The following is an 18,340-nucleotide window of genomic DNA, read 5'->3' as shown; positions in this document are numbered from 1 at the left end:
GTTCAGATTTTTGCGCGAAAAATATGTGCCACTGATAATAATTGGGGGCAGGCATTTTTCGCGAAAATATCTGAACAATTATTAGACTGCAACAAGGTATACCCGCATCTGTTGTTTCTTCCTTGTAATTGGCGGCCGTCTGCGAGAGAAGTCGTTGCCTTGTTTGACCGAGTCACTCAGGACGCGTTCACTTCCGCAATGAATCACTGTGATTGGTGTTGTTACAATCGATACGTACCTGTGAGTAACTCACCCAATCACGAAACACAGACGGTGTTACAGTGTTTTAACTTTCATCTAGTCTTGAAATCTTTTCGCGAAATCTGTATGCCTCTAATAATAAGAAGAGACCGGAAGAATTCGCGATTTCAATGACCTGTAGGATATATTCCATGATCCTGTATGCACGCGGGAAAATTACATTTGCTCATTGGCTACTGACTCGTGACATCTGTTAACTGGGACGCTCGTGAATCGATACTTCTTCTGTTAAAGGTTTTTCATTGGCCGAGTATCATTCAGATAAACTGTGGCCCAATCACTGATGCAGTAAAAAAAGGCGAACTGTTTTTTTGGATTCTAGATCATCACGAAATGAATCCGCGAATTTTTTTCTGTCTCTAGCTATAGGTAGGTAAGATAGGTTTAAGGGAAAAGTTGGTGAAATTGGGGGATTTTTTTTTTTTTTTTTCGTCTGCTGCGCAGGGAATTCGGGAAACCCTGTGTGTGTAAACCCCGGCGCGGGGCAGCTGGATGGTGGTTTTAGGCAGAGTGAGGCGGCGAGGAGGGCGGCCAAAGGGCGGGCGTCAGCCAGGAAACAGACAATCATTTCTTCTCGTCACGGGCCAAATTGCAGCGATCACATTATTCCGCGCGCCGCTAGCAGCGCGAGTGCGAGGGCGCGCCGCGTGGCGAATTGGGGCATTCTGCGGCGCAGACGTGCCCCGTAAAACCAAAAAAAGAAAAGTGGCTAGCGAGTGTTTAAGGAAGGGGGAGGGGCCGAGCAGTTCCACTCCCTCTTTCCTCCTCCTCCTCCTCTTCCTCTTCCTCCTCCTCCTCCCTTCTTTGTGGTCGTTCACCAGCAACTCGAGGTCACCCCGAAGATGTTTCCGGCGGGAGACAGGGTAGGACATTCGCGGAGACTGGACGGACTCCATATGATCCTCTGTGCACTCGGGGACAATCACACCTCTCTCATTGGCTGTTGACTGGGATGCTCGCGATATGATTAAGTTGCACGCATTTTCCGCGAATAAATCTGAACGCCTATTAAGACTGCAACAAGTTATATACTCACACCCAGCGGTTTCTTCCTCGTGATTGGCGGACGTCTGCGAGGGAAGTCGTTGCCTTGTTTGACCTGAGCCACTCAGGACGTGTTTGTTTCCGCAATGACTCGCTGTGATTGGTGTTGAAACAACCGTTATTGCCCTGAAAGAAACTCACCCCATCACGAGACACAGACGATGCTACAGTGTTTTAACTTTCAGCTAGTCTCGGAATCTTTTCGCGAAATATGCATGCCCCTACATCACTTCGTTAGTTGGAGGTTTTTTCATTCGCCCAGAGTTTTTTCAACTAAAGCAGCAAAAAAAAAAAAATTAATTGGACTCTAGCCTATCGCGAAATAGAATTCGCGATTTTTTTTTTCCCTGGCTTTACTTATAAATAGATACCGGGAAAAGAAATTCGTCAATTAATTTCGCCATAAGCTAAATTTGGAATACAAAAAATATTTTAGTTTTTCTATCGGCTCACTGTTATTTCTGGACGTACTTGGGCCAATGAGGAACCCTCACTCATAGAAGTATTGAATGTCAGGCAAACCAGTTGAGACGACTCACAAGTCAGCAGCCAACGAACTGGCGTTATTTGCCCGAGCATACTGAGCATTGTATGGTCGATCCTGATGGTCGTCGAAACCGCAAGTTTTTCCAGTCCCTATCCTCATTAAAAAAATTTTACACTATGAACTACTATTTATTCAGTTTAAAACCACTGAATAAATAGTAGTTCATAGTGTAAAAAATTTGTAGTTCATGAGAATCACGTTTAATTTAAAAATATCTCGTTTTAAAAAAAAAAAAACTTTAACTGCAGATTACAAAAACACTCCTATCTAAAATGTATTATTGTTGTACCTTCATTTGCTTCTCCCCCCCCCCCCCCTACTACCCACTCAAACAAATCCTGGCTACACCCGTGGTGCAATTTAAATACTTGTATGATTTGTTTGCTCTCCTGCAAATGCGCAGTCTGCTTTCTTATACATTATTTAGACCTGAAAAATTCGCGGAATCATTTCGCTATAGGCTAGAATCCCAATACGTTTGCCTTTTTACCGCATCAGTGATTGGGCTACAGTTTATCTGAATGACACTCGGCCAATGAAAAACCTTTAACAAAAGAAGTATCGAATCACGAGCGTCCCAGTTAACATGTGTCGCGAGTCAGTAGCCAATGAACAAGTGTCATTTTTTCCCACGCGCATAGAGGATAATGGTGTGTGTGTGTGTGTATACATATCACGGACGTTCTGTCTTGCAGTATGTGTATCCTCAATTGGCTGAGTTGCGTGCGGAACGAGTTTCTTTCGCCAATCAGGAGGCAACGAGAGAAAGGAAATGTTGCAAAAAATGTGCTAAATGTATCGGAGCATTAGAACCGTCAGATGCCCTTCGCGATTAACGACCCCTTCCCTTCGCCTTCCCTTCGCCTCCCCGTCCCTGCTCGCGCTTCAGTTCCGCGGGTCTTCAAGCGACGCGCGCTTACGCCACGTCTATTCCCGTCCCGCCACAGAGGAAGGCGAGAGTGGGCCGCGCGCCCTCGCGAATTGCCTCCTCGTTGGCCACCGGCCCGCGACCTCGCTGGCCAAGGAGGAGGGCGTCCGCTCCGACCCGCGCCGCAGGATTAGCAGTTAGTAGGGACTTGAAAAATTCGCGGATTCATTTCGTGATAGGCTAGAATCAAAATACGTTTGCCTTTTTACCGCATCAGTGATTGGGCCACAGTTTATCTGAAGGACACTCGGCCAATGAAAAACTTTCAACAAAAGAAGTATCGAACCGCTAGCGTCCCAGTTAACATGTGTCGCGAGTCAGTAGCCAATGAGCAAAAGTAATTTTCCCGCTTGCATAGAGGATCATGGAGTATATCCTACAGGTCATTGAAATCGCGAATTTTTCCGGTCTCTAGCAGTTAGGAATTGCCAGGAGACACACATGGTATGATTCATTTCCATATAAGTTTTTTTTTCTTGGTACTATAGTATCTGTATATCTGGGTAGTAATTGCTGAAAATGTAACCGAATACTCAAAATAAACAAAAATTGTAAGTCATTGATTCTAAAAGAATGTTAACAGTGGAATTGATTTTTTTTTAAATAATTCTCTTCTACACGTTACTTTAAAAAAAATGCAACGTCGTGTGTCATCGATTGAAAAAAAAAATCCTGTCCATGTCTGAACTAAATTAAGAGAAGTTTTCCTTCTTGATGGGTAGAGACCGTAAAAATTCGCGATTTTAATGACCTGTAGGATATACTCCATGATCCTCTATGCACGCGGGAAAATTACATTTGCTCATTGGCTACTGACTCGCGACACATGTTAACTGGGACGCTAGTGATTCGATACTTCTTTTGTTGAAAGTTTTTCATTAGCCGAGTGTCATTCAGATAAACTGTGGCCCAATCACTGATGCGGTACAAAGGCAAACGTATTTTGATTCTAGCCTATCGCGAAATGAATCCGCGAATTTATCCGGTCTCTACTAATAATGACGCTGTTTCCCAGCATGCAACAGTAGTCCGCAGTGCTCGGGAGGCCTCGACCAGTAGGCGGGAGTGCTGGTGTCTGTAGTCTGAGGATGCCGATGCTGGCGGAACACGGGTTGTCACAAGTCGAGGCTGGAGCCCGTGGGCGCGGCGCGCACGCCTGCTCCACGGGAGCCGTCGCCGCAGGGGCCTAACTGGGTGGTCGCCCGCCGCTCTCCCTGTCTGACCTGTCCTCCGCTGATTCGCGAGCCGACGGCGAACCTGCGCCTGAAAGAAACTCTGCTATATTCACGAAATTATATATAAACACGTATTAGAACACAATCATGACAAGTAATTAGTACATAAGGATGTACCGTTCAGAAGTGTTACATGTTATTTAAAGATTTCGCGTTTCTAGAGGAGGAACACTAGACTAAGCACTTTTCTATGATCGCGTTGGGGGGGGGACGAAGCATTCCTTATCACTCCCCTCAGACCCCCCAAAAACAGACCTATCAAAAAGTTATTCATGTTATGGCTTCATTTGCCCCCCCCCCCCCCCCCCCCCCATTTTTCACCAACAAATCCTGGCTACGCCCATGCATATATTTTGCCAAAGGGAGAATTTTATGACACAATATTTTGACTACTTACCGTAGTCTACAAACAAATCAGTTTACTATTTTATGTTGAGGACTAAAAATTTAAGCGCTACCCCCGAAATCATTTAACGACTAGTTAAACTGCGCACACTTGTATGTTCCTGCGACGTCAGGTGTTACGAGTCGGTAACCAATCAGCAGATGTATAATTTGCACGAGTGCATAGAGGATCATGGAGTATATCCTTTAGGGATTTGAAATCGCGAATTTTTCCGGTCTCTAATAATTATGTTTGCAGGGTGCGGAGGTGGTGGGTGGAATAGCGACCCTAACGGTTTAGCGTGTGGGTGTGACTAACGGTTTGGCGGTTTGGACCTATATGAATCATACAGGTCCAAACCGGAAATATTCTCGATTTCAATGACAAGTAGGATATACTCCATGATCCTCTATACTTTCGAGAAAATTACACCTGCTCATGGGCTACTGACTCGTGACACCTGTTAACTGGGACGCTAGTGAATCGATACGTCTTTTGTTAAGGGTTTTTCTTTGACCGAGTATCATTCAGATAAACTGTGGCCCAATCACTGATGCAGTAAAAAGGCCAACATTTTTGGATTTTAGACTATCACGAAATGAATCCGTGAATTTTTCCGGTCTCTATATAAATGATACAATAACTAGAAAACCATATAGGCCTACTATGCAAGAAGTTTTTTCCTAAAACATATACTTTTGACGTTATCATTACGTTTATCATTCCCTTTTCAAAGTTACGATTGTTTCCACAGTACGCAGAAGAAGAAAAAATGTGATGTGTAACATCTACCCTTGGTAACGAGCAAATTCACGTTTTCTCATGTTCATGTTGCAAATTAACTTCCAATAACAATTTTTCTGCACTCTTACAAAATATACCTTTGGGAAACCAGTTGCCAAGAAATAGTTTGTAAGACACTAGTAGAAAAAACATTGTAACTTTGTGCAACACATGGCTATGTTATATTTTTTGCTATAATGAAAACAGTTTTTTATGAGGTAATGCGGAGTATTTCTTACAAAAATTGGCACATGATTTTATGTTTTAATTGATGGATATTTTTTTTCAAAATGTGGAAAAGATAATCCAATATTTAATAATTTGACTATTTTGTTTTTGTTTTTTATGCTTGTTATTAATGTGCGCAGTTATTACTGGGAAGCTATTCAGGGAACGGTTTACAAACAACTTTAACTAATGGTGTTACCAGGGGAAGGGTAACGAGAGAGAGGAGAATGTATGCCCATATGTGCACAGTCGCGTAACTCGGTCGAATGCGCAAAAAATGGTTCCGAGCCGAGAGGAAAAACAGGCAGCGGGCCGCAATGTGTCGGCTGATATCACGCCTTTATATTTAGATGAACTTTCAACCTTGTTTACGGAAGTGAGCGAGTCGAATGAGGTCTGGCGTGAAGGAGTTTTTTTTTCTAGGTGCTCGTTTGGTGGTTGGAGCGAAGGAGCTGCGAATTCGTCAAGAAGCTCACACGCCGGCCTCTTTCTTGTGCGCTGCCCTGATTCAGAGTTTGCTCGTTGCTTTCCAGCAGGAATTTGATGCAAGGCGATTATTTTTTAAAGTGTATCTTCTTGCAGCTGGTAGGATAGGTCGGCGTAATGACTTATCAGTACGGGCAGGCATATTTCGCGAAAAGATTCCGAGACTAGCTGAAAGTTAAAACACTGTAGCATCGTCTGTGTTTCGTGATTGGGCGAGTTTCTTTCAGGCACAAGTCGATTGTTAAACCACCAATCACAGCTATTAAATGTGGAATCAAACGCGTCCTGAGTGGTTCGGTCAGATAAGGCAACGACTTCTCTCGCAGACGGCCGCCTATCGCAAGGAAGAAACCGCTGGTGCGAGTATACCTACCTTTTTGCAGTCTAGTAGGCGTTCAGATTTATTCGCGAAAAATGCCTGCCCCTACCTATGGGACACTCCGTGCTCCTCAATGCACTCGGGCAAATTACACGTACTAATTGGCTACTGGCTCGTGACACCTGTTAACTGGGATGCTCGTGATTCGATACTTCTTTTTTTGAAGGTTTTTCATTGGGACAGAGTCCTTAAGATAAACTGTGACTCAGTTACTAAAGCAGCATAAAGGCAAAAGTATTTATATTCTAGCCTATCACGAAATGAATCCGCGAATTTTTCAGGCCTCTACCTACAGGTCATTTTATCCGCGAATTCTCCGGTATCTACGTTACGTACGAGAAACTGTATGAAATAAAGATTCTCGATTGCACGGATGCGGTTTAAGGAAGGCATGCCAGGTTGTTGGTCGGCAGCGGGGCCGGCCTGGCATCTTGGGCGGTCCGGCGACTAGCCCCCCGCGGCCACGGGGCGAAGGACGACGTGTGACGGATATGGCCGGCGGACTCCCACCCGGCCGCTAGACGGCGGGGCGACCCTCTTTGGTCTCGCCGGTCGCCTCGTGGCTCGCGCGTTGCTGGCGGTCCACCGGCGGCCTTTTTGGGGAGGGGGGGGGGGGAGCATGGGTGGAGACCGGAAAAATTCGCCGGTTCATTTCTTGATATGCTGTTAATATGTAGGACTCTTGGCCAATTAGAGACAATCAATCAAAGAAATATCAAATCACTAGAGACCGGAAAAATTCGCGATTTCAATGACCTGTAGGATAGACTCCAAGATCCTCTATGCACTCGGGATAGTATTACATCTGCTCATTGGGAAACTGACTCGTGACACCTGTTAACTGGGACGCTAGTGATTCGATACTTCTTTTGTTGAAGGTTTTTCATTGGCCGAGTGTCATTCAGATAAACTGTGGCCCAATCACTGATGCAGTAAAAAGGCAAACGTTTTTGGATTCTAGACTATCACGAAATGAATCCGCGAATTTTTCCGGTCTCTAAGTTATGAAGCGTTAACGTGTGTTTTTGCTCCCTGCTTTCATCGATGCCATTGGCTTGAAGCCTACCATACAGTCACGTCGCAGAACCGACTCGTGTATCAATTTACACGTAACCTAAAGAATTCACAACGTTGTCAGTGACTGAAAAAAAAAAATTCGCGCGTTCAATGACCTCCAGGGATAGACTCCACGATCTACCGCACATACGGGGAAACTTTTCTACCCATGTCTCTATAGAGACTGGAAAAATTCGCGAGTTCAATGACCTCCAGGATAGATTACACGATCCACTGCCTACTAAGGGCAAACGGCGCCCGCGTATTGGGTACTGAATTTTGAGGCGTCTCAATTGGGTAACTTGTGATTGGTAGAGACCGGAAAAATTCGCTGATTCATTTTGTATTAGTCTAGAATCCAAAAACGTTTGCCTTTTTACTGCATCAGTGATTGGGCCACAGTTTATCTGAATGACACTCGCCCAATGAAAAACCTTCAACAAAAGAAGTATCGAATCACTAGCGTCCCAGTTAACAGGTGACACGAGTCAGTAGCCAATGAGCAGATGTAATATTCCCGAGTGTGTAGAGGATCATGGAGTCTATCCTACAGGTCATTGAAATCGCGAATTTTTCCGGTCTCTATTCATAACGCGTCAGTGTTAATAATCAATGTGTCAGCGAGCAGCATACACAAATGTGAACAAGACGGTGGAATCTAGCGTACACTGTTGAATAAAAATCATATTTAACCTGTAATTTACGAAAACCCTGGTTACAAATTTTATCCAAGGATCTTAGTGATTTTACAACTTTCTTCTTAAATGTACGGACACCCAGTTAACTTACTTTGAACATGAATCCAAAAGAAAGTTCTTGATATATTTTAAAAAATACTTAAAATATAAAAAATTACTAAGGTCACAGTAAGAACATTCTTATTTTGTCCTTGTGTGTGTTTGCCTTTTTTTTTTGTTACGAAACGTAAAAGTCGGAAGTTGAAATACGGCGTATTTTCTACGAGCATTTGGTTCGTTGAAATTACGAAGACATCTTCGTTAAATTATTTAGATGCTGCGTTGAAAAGTCTATAACGGTCTACAGATTGTTGAACCAACCAATTATTTCCAGTCCCTATCTAATGACCAGGTGCACCATTACTAGAGGCAGCGATTTTTCGGGAAATAATCTGTTCCCTTACTAGACTGCAAAACGGTATTTCTGCTTTGTGATGGACGGCCGTTTGCAAGAGAAGCGATTGCCTTATTCGGCCAGGTCATTTAGAACGCGTTTGCTTGCACGCAGAATTGTTGTGATTCGCGTGACGACACTGGGCATGCACCTGAAAGAAACCCAACCAATCACGAAACACAGCTGATGGTACAGTGTTATAACACACAGCCTGTATCGAAAGCTTTTCGCGAAAAAATATCACTGCTCCCTAACCTTTAGAGTTCAGGCGTCATCTCATTTAAATAACTGGTTTGATCATAGTTCGACTACATTTTATATTGCTCCATTGTGTTCGGAGCGCTGAGCGAAGATAATTGGAAACTTCGAGTTGAACCGACAGTCATGGCTAGAGACCTGAAAAATTCGCGGATTCATTTCGTGATAGGCTAGAATCAAAATACGTTTGCCTTTTTACTGCATCAGTGATTGGGCCACAGTTTATCGGAATGACACTCGGCTAATAAAAAACTTTCAACAAAAGAAGTATCGAATCACGAGCGTCCCAGTTAACATGTGTCGCGAGTCAGTAGCCAATGAGCAAAAGTAATTTTCCCGCGTGCATAAAGGATCATGGAGTCTATCCTACAGGACATAGAAATCGCGAATTTTTCCGGTCTCTAGTCATGGCAGTTCATGACAATGGTCTCGGATAGACATAGAACGAGCATAGATGTGCGAAATTGTTACGAACTTTACACCGATATAAAAAATTCTGTACTTTTACAAATGATTTCTTTGGAAACCAGTTGCCAATTAATTTTTTGTAGCACTACAAGAAAGATGTTAACTTGGTTATTTTTGCATAACATGATTTACGTTTCTCGAAAATTGGCGCATAATTTTATATTTTGATTGACGTTTCAACCATATTCAACAATTTGACTCTATTTTGCTTTACCGTGCTTATTGATGGGTGCAGCTAATACTGGAAAGCTATTCAGGGAACGGTTTCACAACTAACCTTAACTACCGGAGGTACTGGGATAACACAAAGCATAAATTCCCGGGTAAGAATCCGAACCCAGTATCACTGCGAACACTATATTGTAGTGACACAGTTGTTTTCATGTAAATGTACGAATTTACAAATGCCTGTAATTTTATAAGAATATTTCTGTTCCACTAAAAAAAAAATTACAGTGTTTGCATGTTATTACTAGGGGCAGACATTTTTCGCGAATAAATCTCAACGCCTATTACACTGCAACTAGTTAAACCCACACCAGCGGTTTATTCCTCGTGATTGGCGGACGTCTGCGAGAGAAGTCGTTGCCTTATTTTATCGAGCCACTCAGGACGCGTTTGCTTCCGCATTGACTCGCTGTGATTGGTGTTGTAACAATCGATATTGAACTGAAAAAAACTCACCCAATCACGAGACACAGACGATGCTACAGTGTTTTAACTTTTCAGCTATTCTCGGAATCTTTTCGCGAAATATGCATGCCCCTAGTTATTACAGTAATAGTTAGAGACCTGCAAAATTCGCGGTTTCGATGGCCTTCAGGATAGACTGCACATATCCCTGTACACTCGGGAAAATAACGCAAGTTCATTGGCTGTCGACTTGTAAGTCGTCTCAGCTGGTTTGTCTGTGATTCGATCCGTCTTTGGTTGAGGGTTTACAACTGGTTGAGATTCGTCCAGATGAACATTAAGCCAATAGCAAAATTATCTAAGAGGTATATGTGTTTGAATTCTAGCCTATCACCGTATGAATCCGCGAATTTTGCAGGTCGCTAGTAATAGTTGGAGAGAAGAGAATCGGCGCGTAGTTTCCCGCCCGAGGCAGGGTCTGCATGGATGGAGTAAGGTTGACGCTCCTAGGAGCCGGCTGCCCTATCGACGGACAGACCTGGCGCTCCGACCACACTGGAGAATGCTTCAAGTGACGCAGATTGAAAACATTTCAACTTCAGTTCGCGCGAGCGAAGATCGTGTGCTGAACGTTCCGAGGAATGAACCTTAAAATCATTCAGTGAAAAAAAAGTTTGTACTTTTGCAATGAAGATCCATGGGAAGTCTGTTGCCAACGATACCAGGGGCGCAACAACTAAATTTTTAAAGGGGGGGGTGGCAATATACCTTTTTATAAAGAATCATCGATCCCCCCTATTGAAGCGGGGGGTCCGGGGATCCTCTCCCGGGAAAATTTGTATTTTAAGGTGGAAAATGGTGCTATTTAAGCAGTTTTATTATCTAAAAATTGATTACACAGCACTTTCTTTGCCCCCGTTTTCCCCCACTTCAAGGTTTCAGAGGGGGGGGGGGGCAAAATACCCTTGGCTCCCCCCCCCCCCCTCTGTTGTTGCGCCCCTGAACGATACCACTTGTAAAACTACGGCTGATCTTTGTAAAATTACAAATGGTACAATGCTCTGCAATAGCAGTTTTACGATTTATATCGTTGGTAACTGATTTTCCTAGGTCTTTCCTTGTAAAAGTACAGATTTTTATTTTACAGTGTTGGATCTCGGGTCGAAGAGCGGAATAGTACAACTGGCCATAAGTAGAGACCTGAAAAATTCGCAGGTTCATTTCGTGTCATGCTAAAATTTAAATAATTATACCTTAGTGCTGCTTCTGTCATTGGTTCACTGTTAGTCTGGAGGACTGAGGGCCAATTAGAGACCCTCACTCATACAAGTGTCGAATCACAGGCCACCCAGTCGAGACGACTCACAAGTCAGCAGCCAATGAACAAGTTGGCATTTGTCCGAGTGTGTAGAGGATATTTGAGTCCATCCTGGAAGTCATTGAACCCGCGAATTTTTCCGGTCTCTAGCCATAAGAGATTCAGGGCAGACTCTTTTAGGGCAGGCGTGTCTACCTTCGCTGGAGTGTTGGACGTAGCAAGGTGAAAGGAGTTAGGTGGGTCGAAAAAGAAGAAGGAGGGGGGTTAAGAGAGAGAGAGAGAACGAGAGGAGGTATTGGCAAATCACGTGTTGCCCCAGGCTTGCGCAGCGGCGGCGTTCAGCGCTGTCCGATATTTACGAGAGAGCGTCCGCGCGCGACGGAACGACCGGTCGTAAGGCCGTATAAGGTCGTAAACCGTGACGCGGGTGCGTTAGGAGCCCTCCGCGGTGTTCGAACAGCGGGGAGCAGCGGGGTACCTGCCGGTGTCTGGCGACCTGCTTGCTTCCGACAAGAGAACCACGACGGACGGCAATGCTTCATGGCCCGGCCATTTCACCTGTTATTCAACAGGGTTCGTGTTTTCTGTCCTTGCCAATGCTCCGCGCGATGATTGATTTATTGCCCGGACACAATCAACATACACATTCCACAATTTTATCTTCACGTACTTAATTCAGTCTTACTGGCTGCAATAATACATTGCGATATGCGTTCACGCAAGCGCGGCATTAGTGCTAATTACATTATGCTTAAGTTTTAATTCTTGCTCTATAATTAGAGACCGGAAAAATTCGCGGATTCATTTCGTGATAGTCTAGAATCCAAAAATGTTGGCCTTTTTACTTCATCAGTGATTGGGCCACAGTTTATCTGAATGATACTCGGCCAATGAAAAACCTTTAACAAAAGAAGTATCGATTCACTAGCGTTCCAGTTAAACAGGTGTCACCAGTCAGTAGCCAATGAGCAAAAGTAATTTTCCCGCGTGCATAGAGGATCATGGAGTATATCCTACAGGTCATTGAAATCGTAAATTTTTCCGGTCTCTATCTATAATGTGTTAGACTGATATCGTGTTACGTTTTCAGTCAATCAGAAACACTGAATGTCTTATGTGAGAACTATTTTATTTTTTTAATAACATGTGCGCAGTTAATACTGACAATTATTCAGGGAACTGTTTACAAATAACTTTAACCACTGGAGGCACTGGGACAACACAAAGCATAATTGCCCGGGTAAGAATCTGAACCCAGTACTACTGCGAACACTAATTTTTAGTGATACAGTTGTTTTCATTTAAACGTACCAATCTAATCTACAAATATCTTATATTTTCCATTTTACATGAATATTTGTGTTTCATTTACAGAAAAAAATTTTTACAGTGTGTGTATGATAGAGATGTAGGACTTTGGAGGGGGATATATCATAACCCCCCCCCCCCCTCCTTGTGTGCTTCACCCTGGCAGCTGGCTGGCCAGTCAAGTGAGGCACCAACTTTTCCCACCGACCGAGACGGGAACGAAAGGGGCATTTTGACGACGCGAACAGAGCGTTTCGAAAAGTAAACTTCAGGATTTTGTTACATTTGCTTGAGAAACTGTCTTGGCTTGCGGTCAGTAAAACAAAAAAAAAAATCCTATCCAAACTAAAACTAAGTGTATTTGTTTGTAAGGAGTCTAGGTTAAGGAAAATTGTATGCCTACACCTTGAAAAAAAATGTAGCATGGATTATGTGATTTGTAGAGACCTGCAAAATTCGCGGATTCATTCGGTGATAGGCTAGAATTCAAACACATATACTTAGACTTACACATAGACTTACAAGTCGGCAGCCAATGAACTTGCGTTATTTGCCCGAGTGTACAGAGGTATGTGCAGTCTATCCTGAATGCCATCGAAACCGCGAATTTTGTAGGTCTCTAGTAATTTGTTTGGGGATTGGCCAGCCATGGCAACAAGTTATGCATTTAAAAAAAAACATGTATGACTTCCAAATGAAATGGTGAGGAATAGTTTATCTTGGTTTGAAATCTGCCGCTGTAAATCACAACGGCCGCACGTAGGCGCGCCAGTGGGAGCAGCGCGCTGCGCGGGAAAGGGCAGTAGGTCGGCAGCACCAGCGCTCCTAGCGGCTGCGCGGCCAACCACAAGCCTCCGCCGCTTTTACCTCATTTGACTGGCAGCCATCGCGACTTACTATTACGTAATGGGCCTCGTCACAAAACACATGAGTACAAATATTACAAAATAATTCACGAAAATACAAGCGGAGAATAGACTTGCTTAGATTTAATGGCGCATTGGCCGCAGGACACTTTTATAGCATCACCATCTTTGCAATTTCAAGTAATTTAATTCCCCTTGCAATAAAACTTTGGTGTTGCTTGACTGGCATATGACTAGGGATCGGAAAAATTTGCGGATTCAATGACCTCTAGGATAGCCTCCATTATCCTCTGCATTTCTCAAGCAAACACGAGTGTTCATTGGGTGCTAAATTGTGAGGCGTCTCCACTGGGTAGCTTGTGATTCGACGCTTCTTTGGTCGATAGTCTCTCATTGGCCCAAAGAGCTCCAGTTAAACTGCGAGCCAATAGGCAGAACCAGCAGAACTGTACACATGTTTGAATTTCAGCCTATCACGAAATGAATCCGCGAATTTTTCCGGTCTCTACATATGACTTAGCTTGTGCTACTTGTTGAAGTCAACACTTGTGAACTGGTGGGATTATCGTGGTAGTTGTAGTAGCCCGCATGAAATGATCAGTTATTTCCTCGAGGTTCCTTCAAACTGGAACCTTCTAGTCAATATGTGTTTGCAATAAGGTATAGAAGGCCTGAGAGATATTTAAAAAATTGAAATGTAAAAATTAGAATTATAACCCAAAATGGAAAAAAAAAAAACCAAGATGGCGAGGCCTAATTGCCCTTAAGGCTGGAGTTCACACGCCATGTTGATATATATATATAATTTTCTTTCTTGCCATTATTTAAATCAGGGATATTTCTGCAAATGTTTTGAAAAGATAACTAATTAAAGCAAATAAATTTGTTAAGTTAGCAAAGTATTGTTTTTGACAGTGTGACTAGTCTAAGTTACCCGATTTAAAAAAAATGTTCCGCATGAGTAGAGACCTGTAAAATTCGCGATTTCAAATCCCTAAAGAATAGACTCCATGATCCTCTATGCACTCGTGCAAATTACATCTGCTGATTGGTAACCGACTCGTAACACATGTTGACTGGAATGATCGTGATTCGCTAATTATTCTTCTGTTAAAAGATTTTTCATTGGCCCAGGGTCCTTCAGATAAACTGTTGCCCCAGTCACTGAAGCAAAATAATGTCAAAAAGTATTTGGACTCTATCATATCGCGAAATGAATCCGCGAATTTTGCACGTCTCTACGCTTGAATCTTAGAATATTTTTCTCCCCCTTTTAAAAGTCTAGCATGTTTTATTTTAATTTGTAATTGTTATCAATATAAGGGTGATTATTAATAATCGTTTGGAAAAAAACTAAGACTATGAATTGTGGTTGTTTTTGTTTGAGTACCGTGATGCTTGAGGTGGAGCCGTGACGTGACGGAGTGCGTGTGCTCGTGTTGGCAGTACTGCAAGGGCTGCGTGGGCACGTACAAGTGCGAGTGCGGCGGCATCAAGGGCCTGCAGGGCGAGCAGGGCTTCTTCGGGCTGCGCGGCAGCGAGGGCATCCCGGGCGACATCGGGCCCGAGGGCCCCTACGGCCCCCAGGGCGAGAAGGGCGAGGGCGGCGAGTTCGGCGGCTCCGGCGAGAAGGGCTACCGGGTGAGTACACCTTCCTACCTTCCCCCTAGCTCGCTCGCTCGCTTGCCCAGAGCCAACCTTGCAACCAGGGGCGCAACACACCCCCCTCTGAAACCTTGAAGTGGGGGCAAACGGGGGCAAAGAAAGTGCTGTATATTCAATTTTTAGATAGCAAAACTGCTTAAATAGCACCATTTTCCACCTTGAAATACAAATTTTCCCGGCGGAAGACCCCCGGAACCCCCGCTTCAATAAGGGGGGATCGATGATTCTTTATAAAAAGGTATATTGCCCCCCCCCCCCCCCCTTCTTTTGGAAATTTAGTTGTTGCGCCCCCTGCTTACAACCTCACGGGCGTTATCTGAATGTTGGCCAGCGTGATTTGTTGCTGGGTCCTTTAAGATTATTTATTTTTACAATGCGGAACAAACAAAAAAAATACTGTGTGTTAAGATACTTTATCTTTTGTGTCAAATAATAAAAACTGCATAGCCGAAAAGTTTTGAGTGCTGAGGATCATAACCTAAATTTATTCTATTGAAAAATACACGCTAGCGCAAGCAAAGCACAACGCAAAATTTTTGTTTTGCAGCCATGCTTATTTCATTGCTCCCAAAATAATTTAACGTTGGAAAAAATTATTTCAATTTTTTTTTAAATTAATATCAAAACGCCACTCCGTGATTCCTTAAATTCTGAACTAAGAATGTTCTTATTTGTTCTTTTTGTTTATTTGTGTTATTATTTTTAATAAATTTCTATCTTTTCCTCTGATTTGAAACTTAATTTTTGATGTTCGCATTTCTCAACCACGCAGTTTTTTTTTTATGTTCATATTCCGCCTATTCAGTTGCACCTTCCTTTCCCCTTCACTACCAGCACCTGTGGGGTTTGTGCGGGTTCGACCCCCGCCTGCTCACTCTGCAAACTGCAGCAGGCTTGGCTAGCTTGCGGGCCACGACATATTATCGTGCGGCCAAAAGAATTATTCAACAAAAAAATTATATTACTAGGAATACTGTCTTTGTTTGCATTTATCTATACATCGGAGGTATAACAAACTGTGTCCACTTTCGGGCAAAATGCACTCTTAACCATAAATTTCACCGCCGTTGTGACGTTATTTCTGGTGGCATACAACACTTAAGATCTACGGTATGTCAAAAATTCACGTATTTTGGGTAGAAAATAGTTGCGTAAACGAGCGAGGTACTATTTGAAATTATTTAAACTGCTCTCGTGAAAAATATTGTTTGTGTGATCTCCGAGGTACGATTTTTTAGAATAAGTTGTCAGCAGAAAGTTCTCAGAAACCACAATATTCTCACATCACTAAAAAAAAAACTATTTTTGATTATGTCATTTATCTATGTCTTTGTTCAAAATTAGATTTATAGCTAAAAGAGGGAAGAATCCAAAATGGCGGGGTCTAATCCTTCTTAACACGGCACGCATATATAGTTCAAAATTAGAATTGTAGCCAAAAATATGGAATAATCGAAGATGGTGGTGTCTATTACTTCTTAACTTGGCGCTCATATATATTTCAAAATTATAATTACGGGGGGGGGGGGGGGGGGAAGGAATAATCCAAAATGGTGGGGTCTATTACTTCTTAACTCGGCGCCCAAATATAGTTCAAAATTATAATTACAGAAAAAAAATGGAAGAATCCAAGATGGCGGGGTCTATTACTTCTTAACCAGGCGCCCAAATATAGTTCAAAATTATAATTACAGAAAAAAATGGAAGAATTCAAGATGGCGGGGTCTATCACTTCTTAACCCCTCGCCCAAATATAGTTAAAAATAATAATTACAGAAAAAAAATGGAAGAATCCAAGATGGCGGGGTCTATCACTTCTTAACCCGTCGCCCAAATATAGTTCAAAATTATAATTACAGAAAAAAATGGAAGAATCCAAGATGGCGGGGTCTATCACTTCTTAACCCGTCGCCCAAATATAGTTCAAAATTATAATTACAGAAAAAAATGGAAGAATCCAAGATGGCGGGGTCTATTACTTCTTAACCAGGCGCCCAAATATAGTACAAAATTATAATTACAGAAAAAAATGGAAGAATCCAAGATGGCGGGGTCTATCACTTCTTAACCCCTCGCCCAAATATAGTTCAAAATTATAATTACAGAAAAAAAATATGGAAGAATCCAAGATAGCGAGGTCTATCACTTCTTAACCTGTCGCCCAAATATAGTTCAAAATTATAATTACAGGAAAAAAATGGAAGAATCCGAGATGGCGGGGTCTATCACTTCTTAACCCCCGCCCAAATATAGTTCAAAATTATAATTACAGAGAAAAAATGGAAGAATCCAAGATGGCGGGGTCTATCACTTCTTAACCCGTCGCCCAAATATAGTTCAAAATTATAATTACAGAAAAAAAATGGAAGAATCCAAAATGGCGGGGTCTATCACTTCTTAACCAGGCGCCCAAATATAGTTCAAAATTATAATTACAGAAAAAAATGGAAGAATCCAAGATGGCGGGGTCTATCTCTTCTTAACCCGTCGCCCAAATATAGTTCAAAATAATAATTACAGAAAAAAAAATGGAAGAATCCAAGATGGCGGGGTCTATCACTTCTTAACCCCTCGCCCAAATATAGTTCAAAATTATAATTACAGAAAAAAAAATGGAAGAATCCAAGATGGCGGGGTCTATCACTTCTTAACCCGTCGCCCAAATATAGTTCAAAATAATAATTACAGATAAATAAATGGAAGAATCCAAGATGGCGGGGTCTATCACTTCTTAACTTGTCGCCCAAATATAGTTCAAAATTATAATTACAGGGAAAAAAATGGAAGAATCCGAGATGGCGGGGTCTATCACTTCCTAACCCGTCGCCCAAATATAGTTCAAAATTATAATTACAGAAAAAAAAATGGAAGAATCCAAGATGGCGGGGTCTATCATTTCTTAACCCCCGCCCAAATATAGTTCAAAATTATAATTACAGGGAAAAAATGGAAGAATCCAAGATGGCGGGGTCTGTCACTTCTTAACCCGGCGCCCAAATATAGTTCAAAATTATAATTACAGAAAAAAAAATGGAAGAATCCAAGATGAAGGGGTCTATTACTTCTTAACCGGCGCCTAAATATTAGTTCAAAATTATAATTACAGGTAAAAAAATGGAAGAATTCACGATGGCGGGGTCTATTACTTCTTAACCAGGCGCCCAAATATAGTTCAAAATTATAATTACAGAAAAAATGGAAGAATCCAAGATGGCGGGGTCTATTACTTCTTAACCAGGCGCCCAAATATAGTTCAAAATTATAATTACAGGGAAAAAAATGGAAGAATCCAAGATGGCGGGGTCTATTACTTCTTAACCCGGCACCCAAATATAGTTCAATATTATAATACAGGGAAAAA

The 18,340-nt window shown here is 42.4% G+C and overlaps 1 protein-coding gene across 1 annotated transcript in view; it reads left to right on the top strand.

Moving 5' to 3' along the window:
* LOC134539088 (collagen alpha-1(IV) chain-like) overlaps positions 1–18,340 on the top strand; it is a 192,764-nt gene that overhangs the window by 112,033 nt on the left and 62,391 nt on the right. Inside the window, exon 2 of the mRNA XM_063380819.1 lies at positions 14,761–14,955. Coding sequence (XP_063236889.1) covers positions 14,761–14,955 — 195 coding nt within the window. The remainder of the gene's footprint in view (positions 1–14,760; positions 14,956–18,340) is intronic.

The sequence above is a fragment of the Bacillus rossius genome, chromosome 14, assembly GCF_032445375.1.
Source record: "Bacillus rossius redtenbacheri isolate Brsri chromosome 14, Brsri_v3, whole genome shotgun sequence".
Classification (NCBI taxonomy): domain Eukaryota; kingdom Metazoa; phylum Arthropoda; class Insecta; order Phasmatodea; family Bacillidae; genus Bacillus; species Bacillus rossius.
This window is presented reverse-complemented; position numbering and strand designations above follow the sequence as displayed.